Consider the following 11,808-nt stretch of genomic DNA (forward strand, 5'->3'; position numbering starts at 1 on the left):
ACTCACACTACTGTAACTGCTGGGGGAAAGGAAGAAAACTAAAATATATACAGATAAAGAAACCAAGTGATTATGACTAAATGAGTGCAAAAAAGTGCGGAAACAGGGCCTGCAGGTGTGTGTGGAAGAACAAATTTAAAGGGGACTAAGAGAAATGAGAGGCACATAAAAATGTTGACACAATTCCTTCAACGGGTCCTGCAAAAACACAATATCTCAAATCAAATTTAAGCCTTATGTAGACATAAAAAGGTGATTTGGTGATCCCTGACACATGCATAATTTAGGCGGGGGAAGGAGAGCTAATGCCTGACTACATAGCAATGAAGACTAAGAAAAAGAAGCAATGAAGTTTCTGCTGTGTTTAGCCGAAATGTGCTTTAAAAAACATCCAACCACCACTTTTAACTGGGTGAAATTTGAGACAACAACCCAGCCTGCCCTCTAGTGGCTGCAGCGAGAAACACACACTGGCTGGTCAGGAGTGAAATGCAACTGATCAATATTATCCAATATCAGTAAAGTAAGATTTACTCATGCACTGTACTTTAAGTGCATGATTAGGTTCTTGTATTTTATTTGAACACTAAATATTTCTCTTGATTTAGGAAATAAATACAGCACCCTTTACATTTGTTTCACAGCTATAGATACCCAACAATTATTAATTATAAATTATAAACCACTGTAACTTGCAACTTTTAACCCTTTGAAACCCGAGCAATGTGATAGTTTGTTTAAAAAAAACAAACAATAAATTAATAATAATTAAAAAGGAATTAGGGACAAAAAACAAGGAAATGACAGAAAAGTGCTTATAAATGACAATAATTTGTTGTTTAAATATGCAGTTATGATAATTATAAATATAGTTTACTTACTTTTTCCTCTTGACATTTTCCTCATAGCTTTTTAAAAATATTTTACATCTACAGATTGCTTGGAATTTTTGGAACATTTCATACCAAGTTGCCATTGCTTTTTTCCCATAGTTTTGAAAGAAATTGCACCAATTTGTTCAGGGCTCAAATACGTGTGAAAGGCTCCTGAAAGCAGCATAAGAAAAGTGTTGCCTCTTCAGCTTTCAAAGAGCTAAATCATAATGAATAACAACATTACTAATGAAAAACAAAATAATAAAACACTCTTAAACAGGTAATTCTGCATAATGAGCATTTAACTTGACAACTTTAGTGTATCCCCATACTATCATTTAAGTCAAATTCTGAATTCAAGATTTATTATTTTTTTCAGTATTTTAGTCGCAGTACATTATATTGCAATATTACAGCATTTATTTAAGTAGAGGACCTAAATACTTATTTGACCACCGCTAGAAAGTAAATTACTGCAGTAGGACTTTTTATAGATGGAAAACAAACTCCTGGACAGTAGGCCTCTACCTTGTAAATATGATATGAGCATGCACTGTGTGATTTCGAGCTGCAGTCTTTCAGTCTGTGTTGCTGTGAACTGCTGGTATTTATGGACACTTTATTGATCTTAAACATACAGACTCAGCTTGTTATGGCTGGAGCTCTGAGGTCAAGAGTCCCGGGTGTGTAAGAGTCAACTACTGTATACATTTTTTTGAAAATAAGATCAGATAAATCTAAAAAGGCTAAATGGTGTAAATATTACATTAGTTAATTACTTTTTGTTTCTGCGTCAGGCCATTTCTGGCCCATCCCACATAGAATTACAAGACTCCATCACAGTATAAAGCATGTTTCATCATCTGGTTTTACATATATCAGCAAAAAAGAAGTAGGTACACAAAACAGATTAAGTTACAACATTATATATGAGCAATGTTTTTGCAGAAAATGCAAGTACAGTGGAAAATAAATTTTACAAATCCCTAGGTTTATCTTGATAAAGACCTTGTTTTCTCATCTACCATGCTTTCTCCAGATAATAAGCCAGATAATTCTCCAGATAATATAAATGTTTTACACGTAAATAACTACTTTAATCTTTGTGCATCATCAATATATGCCAAACCAATATCTGTTTTATGTTATTAAAATCACTAATCCCTTTACAGTTTCACAAGCCTATACAGTTACAGTGTTCAATAGCCCACTTTTAACTGCAAAACCCAAACTGGAAACGACAAGAGAGCAAGAACTTGTGAGACTAAATAAATGTACTTCACTCCACTGCATTATCCCACAAGTGACTGCTTACATTGCATATAAAGATTAGAGTTAAACGTGCTCTGTCAGTTGAGGTATCCTTGCTTACTTTGCTTTACCCACAAAGCTAAATTTTACGACTCGTCCGGCTCTTTTCATGCTTTAATATGCTCTCAGAAACAGCACACACAGTAACCAAAAATGCGTCTTCTCTAACAGGCCTAAAGTTAAGGTTAGCCACATTTATCTTAGGTTTTTTTAACCAGCCTGGACCTCGGTGTTAAATCTCACGTTTTCATCAGAGAAATACTTTTAATGTGTGCTACAGCGTTTGCAGTTACTGGCTGCCTGAAGAAAGAAAACATCCTTACTTTTGCCGACTGTACGAAACCGACGAGCAAAGGCCGCAAATATGCTGCGCGCGTGCGCACTGCTGCTCTTCCGCACTTGACGTTGTGTTCATGGCGCTATCCTGACTATAGCGACCTCTTCAGGGAGCGCAATAAATAACCGTTTAAAAACTATTCTACAGACAAAATGAAAGGGCAAAAGCTACATAGTCTACTAGTGATGCAAAGGTTGACCTGTAGTTAACCTGCAACCTGAAAATATTGCAGGTTTTGGGTGGGCGGTGAGGTGACAAAGCAAAGTTCTGAGTGACTTATTAATAACTTACAGAAACACTGCAATAATATAACTTTTATCGTCTCTTCTCCTGTCTTTGTTTCACTCTTTGTCTCTCTTACAGTAAGCAGCTTTATCATCAGGCTTTTAATATTTCACTTTTGACCAAAATCTGTTGAAGTCCAACATATTTAAATGTATCCCGTCTTAATGTCCACTAAAACATAAATTCCCTTTGCAAACATGTAAGCCCAACACCAGGTCCTAAATGTAAACAAGTGCCTCACTGTCCACACTGAATCTGTTAAATGACATTAAGGATTTCTGAAACATCATAAATAAACCACAGTACCTATCAGCTGTGCAATCATGTAAACAAACCAGCTGTGTGCTCCAGATCATTGGCTGAAGATGTCACTCAAAAAGTGAGTACTTGCTTTCGACATTTGATAAAACAGAAAACACATGTTTGATATTGTGATATTTACTGGAAATGACAATCCAGACAATATGGGTCAGATGGGTGGATTGGCTCTCTTAACAGACCGGGCTGGTGTGGGCTTTTAAAAACTTACACATATTGCATCAGACATTCTTTTATGGGTTGTTATTTATTATTCTTGTTTGATGTGTTGATTTCTCATAATCTCTTATTGTGAGTAATAAATACAATAAAGGCTGCAATAATAATAGGATTATTATGATGATGATGATGATTATTATTATTATTATTATTATTATTATTATTATTATTATTATTATTATTATTATTATTATTATTATTAGACGGTGGATATCTTGAACAATGAGATCACTGTCTCACTCTTCTCTGCCCCACACAGTCAACGCTTTGATGAAAAAAAAAAAGTCCTATAGAAAGTTTGAGAAAAAACGGGAAAAATACAAATATTACACCAGATGTCATCATAGGATACTAAAAAGCACCAGTGATTTGTAGAAACGAACAAACGCAGTGTAGTTGTAACAGCGTGAAATCCCCCACTCAGCTGTTTACCTTGACTGCCCATATTTGGGCCGGGCGGGGTGTCGCTCGCGCAGGGAGCCAGTCAGCGCTTGCTCACGGCGTCGGGCTTATAGGAAGTGAGTCACACTGACGGTAATGTTACGTCTCTGTTGCAGCAGCACACTGAGAGCAGAACAGAGAACAAGGAAGCAACATGTGCTGACCATAATAACTGTAACACATCAGCACAGACAGCCACAATACCAGGGACAAGTAGTCAAGACCCTCACATACCACCGGACGTTTACAGACTGGACTTTGTATTGTGAGTACCAATTAATTTTGTTACTTTTGTGGGTTTTTTTGTATTATTTTTAGTCGGGAGACATATTTTGTTGCCTGTTTGAGAGCGTTTGTCGCTGTCGTCTTTGTTACGTTGTTACAACTGTGTTGTCAGTTATCATTTTAAGGGTTTTACTCCTCGCTCGGTGTATTTTAAATGATTTTGGGGATTGTTTGGTGTTGACTGGTTTATTCCGGGGGTGTTTCACCCACTGCGAAAACTTTTTTTCTAACATCCCCACTTCTTACTATTTTAAGTTGAAGCACTTTTTAAACATATCCTACATAATAATGTTAAATGATCACTTTGAGTTAAGGTAACTCGATGATGTAGACAACCTTTTCTGCCGAAAACACGTCCGTAGGTTTCTACTAATTTCCACTTGGGGGTTTCCGCGCTGTCAGAAACCCCTCATGCGTTATTTCCAGGCATGTAGCAGGCGGTCCTTTATCGCAGCAGTAAGACATACATTTAATAAAACATTAGCTGTCGTTTAATCTTCTCTTTTTTCATTTTCTTTCATTTTCATTGTTGTAATTTATATCCATGAACAGCCCCACACACACACACACACACGTGTCCCCTCCTTGGATCACACAGAGTTGAGCCTTTACTGCTTTGTTGTGTCTCCTTTGTTTCATGCGAAACAAGTTTCGTTGTCACTCAGTGAATACCGACGAAACCAGACTAAAAGGTGACACATATTTACCTGAAACAATCAATCACATTTGCAAACACCTCTTAACACTGTCTGTGATGTGACAGGCTGTTTGGCCTAGTTTAGCAACAAATTTGAAGTTATGGCATGCTAAACACACTGTGCATAACCGCAAATTGTTGAGAGAGGCACACAAAAGAAGTAATCCACCCTGTCCTCCTTTAAAACATCTGAGCACACATTTGTATGCAGTATTTGGGGCAATTAAGTTTTTGTCTTTACATGTGAAATCAAAACAGTATCAGCAGAGTGTGTGATAATGGAAGCAGGTCACTGTTCAGTAAACAGACACAAAATAAACAGTGTGCAGATTGAGAAGTCAGCTCTGCTGGTCATGGCTGTGAGCCTTTTTTTTTCTTTTTCAGGGAAATGCAAAACCTGATTAGGTCAAACATTTGACACGCATAGATGAAGCAATCAGAGAAAGTAAACACCTTCAGAGATGTGAATATCCTTAAGCTTATTGAGAAACTGGGACTCTCAATTTGGTATGACACAATGTGGTTTAAAATGTGACTCATCTTGGCAGTCTTCAGTAGAATTCAATTCACTGAATCAGTAGTGAATGTGCTACGTGTGCGTGTGATGTTGGGTGTTGTCAACGCCTGGCCCCAGTGACAAAAGTTATGTTGTGATAATGAGAATAAATTGAACAGTGTTAACCTGTGAAAAACATTCATCTCCAAAACGTTAACTTTTTTAAGGGTGGAGAAAATCACTTCTGTTCAGCTTTCTCACTCTGCAGTCTTAGTTTTAAAATGTTTCACAACACAGTACTTTCTCAACCCACAAAGAAACTTTTTCTCTTTCAGTTTAGATCTGAAACAATCAATGATTAACTGAATGCCAGAAATTGAATGAGCTACAATTTTGATAAATGATTATTCTCGTAGGTAATTTTTAAGTGTAAAAACAAAAACCCTCCACAAATACTGTATGTGTATTTACTGTAGTCCCCTATGGCAGAATATCTTTGGGTTTTTTTTTTTGTACTGCTTAAATACGTCAAACTTGGGTTTACAAATGGTTGCATGTAACAGACAAGATTAACAGACAAGATAAACAAGAAGTCATATTCAGTGCTAACTTCTTACTGTCTTAAAAATAATGAAACACTTTGCTAAATCTAAAAGCACACTGTCAACTTCAACAGCACATTTGTTTTGAATTTCTTTGACCTCTTAAAAATGAGAAAGAATTCAAGTACAAGGCCGCTTTTTTCATTCATCACAGACGCAGCACAAATTTGAAACTTGAAAACCTACCAGAAAAACCAGTGCGCATGTTTGTCTGCGAGACAAAGTGACATGTTGCAGGTCAGCATGTTGCACGATTTATAACCTTTTGCCATTTGGGACTGTTGGAATGAACATATTTAGTTACTGAGTGATGGAGAGCAAAGCAAGAGTTGCATAAATGCATAAATTGCAACAACAGCAACAGCCTGAGGACTAAATGCTATTTGAACCTGTTTACCTCGCAGACTAATAACTGACTGAAGTATCAAAGCTGCTGATTAAACATCTATAATAAGATAATGGCAAAACATATTTGTTAGTGACTTAAAGTCACTACTGCTCTTGCTTGCTGTGTCACAGGCTCATCGCTGCTCTTAGGTAAAGGCTGTGGCTACATCTACCAGGGCAAATAATAATTTTCTCTCACAACATATTACACAGACTGAAGCAACAGAAGTGTGTTTCAAGCCACAAAAACAAATGACTGCACCTCAAAGTTCAAGGCAGGACTATTTTGTCAGGGACGTCAGCAGGATGTGAGCACGCTGAGCTAGTTTGGCTAGAACACACTCTTCTCTCTGGTCAGGCCGACATTGGCACCCAACCCAAACAGACACGCTATCAGAGGATAAACTGCACAGTGAGCTCATTTGATTTGCATTTTTTTTAAAAAAAACTATATGTCAACATGGCAGCGCTACTTTGCATCTTGTTTGCTAGTATGAAAACTCTAGCCTTTTGTCAACACTGAGCCATGTCTGCAGCAGTGAAATGCCAGGCGCTGTTTTACACACACACACAGCCTCCCTGGCCTGAAGGTAATAAAAATAAGCTCAGGGGCAACTGCACAGGGAAGTGCTGTTATCACTGATCTGAGGTTCCTGCTCCCCCACATCTCATTGAAGGGAAGTTACAGCCTGTTACCAAAAACTCAAATCGCCTTACATTATTTCAACTTAGTTTGCATAAAAAAAAAACACCCTCATACGCAGAAACAAATAGATGAATTGGCCAGTGACCTTCAATGATTTATTTTTATTTCCTGTTTCTTCAGTCACCATGAAAAGAGAGGTGAAGGCTGGAGTCAACTTCCTCAAACGACTGGCTGTGGCACGAGGCAAACTCAGCGAAGCCAAAGCAGAACTGTTTGCTGAGAGGCTACAAAAACTTTTATGTGACAGATATGATGACCACTGGTACCCGGACTGCCCCAGCAAAGGCCAGGCATACAGGTAAGAGCCAGTATAAAGAATTTACGCAAATGTAACAGAATTCAATCTTTTATCACAGCAAAAATCACAGAACTATATCACTGTTATCATCTGAGAACCTGGTATTACAGGAGAAGAGATCCCCATAAGATAACATTTAATCTTTGATGTTTAATCCCTCTCAGATGTATCCGTATAAACAACGGAGTGCCTTGTGACGAAGCGATCCTGAGGGCATGTGAGGAAAGTGAGCTCACACCAGGTGAACTCGGCCTTCCGCGTGAGATCACATTGTGGATCGACCCACTGGAGGTGTGTGCGAGGTGAGTCACAGGCTGGCTGGGTGAGGCAGAGCCAAAGAATGACACACAGACACTCTGCAACAACAAAGACGCATTTCTCAGTCTAGTCATGAATTATGAGCGAGTGGTCGTCATGATGCATTCTGTGAAATGATGAATAAAATGTGGGAAGTAAAAAGTAGCAATACGGCTGACTGTTAAATTATAAATGACTGTGGTTTAAAATAACCCACTCCCTTTTCGCAGATCTGGAGAGAACGGCAGGCCCTTCACAGTTGCCTGTTTTGAAGAAGACGATGAGGAGGAGAAAGAGGCTGATCCCTCAGTGGACTCGATAAATCTGGACACGTCAGATTACCACTCTGCTACCTCTTCGGATTGTGGTTCCACTGCGTCAAGTGACACAGAAGAGGAGGCGAAAGATGCCGAGACGGAGGGGGAGCAAGAGAAAGAAGAGAAGGAGGTGGTTAAGAAGGAAGCAGCAGAAGGCGACACCTACACAATAGCCATGGTGCCCAGGATTCGAAAGCGTCTCGGAGAAGGACCAAATAAAGTCAAATACGTCAGAAAAGTGGTAATTCTTTTCCTCTCTTTTATGACCATCTATTGATATCTCACAGTTGGAGTTGGTGATGTTCTATATTTATCTCACCAGCCAAAAAAAAAACAAACAAACAAAAAAAAACATTAAAAGAACAAAACAACAGTAAAAACGATGATATGAAGCCTGGTGTAGTTCAGTTCTCTGTGCCATAGAGCTTCATTGTTGTCATTGTCCACAGTGCTGTATTGAGTAGGATCTGGACAAAATTTCTGATGATTTGCTTCATACACAGCTACAGTGAATTGACAGCCTTGTTCTGAACCATACAACACATCGTTAAACCCCTCAAATGCTCTGAATTTATGTCTATTTTGTATTAGGGCTGTACCGAATGTCAATTTCTTACATTCGAAACTGCTTTTGAGATTTTTGAATGAAGCTTGGAGTATCACATCATACCACCATTACAAAAATAAAGTAAAACATAAAACAAAACCTTCAGTTTGATTAAAGAGATAGGATGGAATTACGTAGGCCTTCTGTAAATTAAATCCACTTTCTTTAATGAATAAATGTAATATATTGCTGCTAGACCACCTCGTTAATACAGGTGCTTGCCTCCCTTTTTGTGCAGAAAGTGGATGAGCAGTTTTTTGACCACAGTGAATATGAAGTTTTATGCAGGATTGTTGCTGACTGTTTATAAACATGCCTGTCAGCAAAAGTGAAGATAAAAGTAAAAGCATCTCTCATTTGCTGTGCTGTATTTGGGTTTTTCAGCACTGTGTCTCATGGATGCGTGGGGCTTACAGTTTGGCACCTGACTGCTGCCTTTTATAAAAGCCTGACCTCATCTGAACACTGTGCATACATGCTTATAAATGTCCTGAACATGGAAAATAAAAAATACAGGCAGAGGAGAGTATGTGCAGAAAAACACACCGCCACACACTTCTCGTGGGTCATAAGAGATAACTGAGAGGGATTACGTCTATATGAGTCAGCACATTGTTTTTTAGGAAAATCCTGCATTGTGCATCTTTAACGCTAACAAAGGTTAATTGAAACAGAATATTTCACTTGATTAAAACAGGGTTATTTTGAAAACTATTTATTTACCTTTTTTTTACCTTAATATTTTGACTTTTGGGCATAACAACGCTCTAAAATTGGAGTTGTCACTCAAGTCCTATGCAGCCACTGGAATCTAATTTTACAAATATTATAATGCTACTAATAATAGTGTGGCCCAATCTTTATTTCCTCTTGTATAGAACTATTGGATTTAAAGAGAAATATTAGACATGCAAAAAAGAAAAACAAAAGCTGCACAGCATTTAAATGTTGATTCAGAATCCCAATGTCAGTGTTAGAAATGAAGCTTTGAACTATTAAGTACAGCCACAGTCGTGTATTTATTGTAAGCTAATTACTTTGGATATGAGCTGCTGCTAAGTTATTTGATAAAGGTTCAGTATTTTATGTCCTAGAAAGGAAAGTACCATTGCTCCCTCCTATATGGACAAAGTGTGTTTAACACCCATGCTGGAAACTCCCCCACTACTCCCTCTAATCTCTTGTACTCCTTCCTCTCTTCCTCTCTGTGTTCAGGTCCCTGCCAGCCTCCAGTACTTCTACCACCCTGCACCAGTTTGGCCTCAGTACAAAAAGGGCGCTCCAGTGTTTCTTAACACGGTGTGTGCACCTCCACCACCTCCACCTCCACCCCAGCAGGTATTTGGCTACTACATCTTGCCACAACCGTCTCCGCAGTTCATTCTGCCTCAGGCCGCTCTGCAGCCGTGGGGAGCTGTGAAGGGTTAAACAGTCCGCCAAGTGTGGGGTGAAGGTGGATAAAGCGTTAAAAAGCTCCTTCAACTGAGCCATGTTGTGTTAGTCCTCAGCTAAACTTGGGCCAAGAAAAGAACTTTTTTAACTGTGTAACTCACAGTTATTCTTTGTACAACCTGTGATGATTCCTCTTTCTGTTAATTTCTGCTGACTTGTAATTGATGGCTTAGTCTCGGCACTGAGATGCCACTGAACTTGAGTGAAAACTGTTTTCTTTTTTAAAAAATCTATCAGGTCTGCACTGCTAATTCTTTTTACGTCATTTACATGTTAAGAATGACTTCAGTCACTGGGTGCTTGGACTAACTCAGGAACTCTTAGCAATATCTGCAATACCAAATAATTGTCTTTTCAGGAGTTACTCCCTATGTGATGTCAATCTCTTTGTCAGTTCTCTCACCAAATATGGTCCACAGTGTGTATGTCAGTTAATCAATGTAAAATGTGATTCAGGGGTTTAATCTATTGTAGCTAGAGTGATAATATCTGTATATTAGGAAGAAAAATATTTTTACTAAACTGCTTGTAAATAATACAGAACTTGGATGCTGATGCACACTTTGTAATCTGTCTTTTTGATGTAATTTATTTGGCCACCAGTGGATGGCACTCAACTCATAGCTAACACATGAAATTGTATATTTTTGTATTAACAGTGGCTGCTGTACTTTTTGCAAATCACAGAGCACAAACATGATTTTAAATAGCTTGAACTCTCCCTGCTGTTAGTGTAATGTGTACATATTCATGTGCATCTGTTTTATGGCCTGTTTAAAGCTGTGTGTTTTTAAAGTTTTTATTGTACATAAATTGTCTTGCCATGAAAATCTGCTATAAATCCTGAATACACATTTCACACGCTGACTGTTATGTACTGTGATTATTTAATTGTATTGATCCATAATTATTTAATGTTCATGCAACCTGGAAGCTCATCTGTGTGTAATCATTGCTTTATGTTCATCTTTTGCATTCGACATTTACCTTCTAATTGCTGGAAAATTAAATCGACTCATAACTTTCATTATAAATGGTGTTCTTTTGATTATTCCCATAATCAACATTTTTTTATTATTGTGCTCTAAGTGGTTGTCTGTGTCTGAACACTCGATTTACTGTCACTCAGAGTTGTAAGGATCATCATTACCGTCAGCAAAGGCAGCAGGATGCTACAGCGGAAGGACTCCTGTGTGCTAGATGCGTCATTTAGCCCAAGGTCATGACGCTGTTCCTTAAACAGGCCCAGTAAAGAGGCTGAGGGGAAAGTTTGTGTCTCACTTTTGTTTTGACTGGATGATTTACATAAAATGAAAAGCCATGTTGGCAACACAAATTATTAAATACATATAAAATACAGCTGGATAAAGTGGCAATTAGTTCAACAGAAAATAGGAACGGTTAAGCAGCTGGGACAGGAATGGGAAGTACTCTAATAAATAATAAAGTAGGCATATTTACAAGACTATTTTAAAAAGGCTTAGAGGAAAACACCTGAAAAATCCTATTTAAAGATGGATGACTGAGGAGTGAAGGCCAGGACAGTATGAGTCATTGCCAATGTTAGTGAACCTTGACTAATGTTTGGATTAAACCACAAGTCAAAGGATTACGGTACTCAACCACGAGATGTCACTCTACAGCTGTTGAGAAACTCGCGCACACCACTGTTAAAGCGTGTTACCAACAAATGAAAACATGTAACATGAGGTTCCTGGCATTTTATTTTTGATATATTTCTTATTTTTGTTAAGAAAAAATAAACCAAGTTGTCGTGATGTTCCCAGATCATTACAATACAAAATAAAATGAGTTGGCTGTTTATTGTTCTATTTTTAAATGTATTTATATCTCCTGAAACGTCCCTGAATACTCTGA

General features: G+C 38.0%; 1 protein-coding gene across 1 annotated transcript; it reads left to right on the forward strand.

Annotated features, from left to right (window-relative positions):
• The first annotated feature begins 3,882 nt into the window (after positions 1–3,882).
• On the forward strand, positions 3,883–10,964 carry LOC121946108 (uncharacterized). Its single transcript, XM_042490544.2, has 5 exons — positions 3,883–4,051; positions 7,080–7,257; positions 7,422–7,559; positions 7,785–8,112; positions 9,694–10,964. The coding sequence occupies exons 1-5, from the start codon at positions 3,883–3,885 to the stop codon at positions 9,904–9,906; spliced, it is 1,026 nt and encodes a 341-aa protein (XP_042346478.2). The 3' UTR covers positions 9,907–10,964.
• Positions 10,965–11,808: the final 844 nt, after the last annotated feature.

This window comes from Plectropomus leopardus, chromosome 11, assembly GCF_026936395.1.
Source record: "Plectropomus leopardus strain MGB_pleo_1.0 chromosome 11, ASM2693639v1, whole genome shotgun sequence".
NCBI lineage: Eukaryota > Metazoa > Chordata > Actinopteri > Perciformes > Serranidae > Plectropomus > Plectropomus leopardus.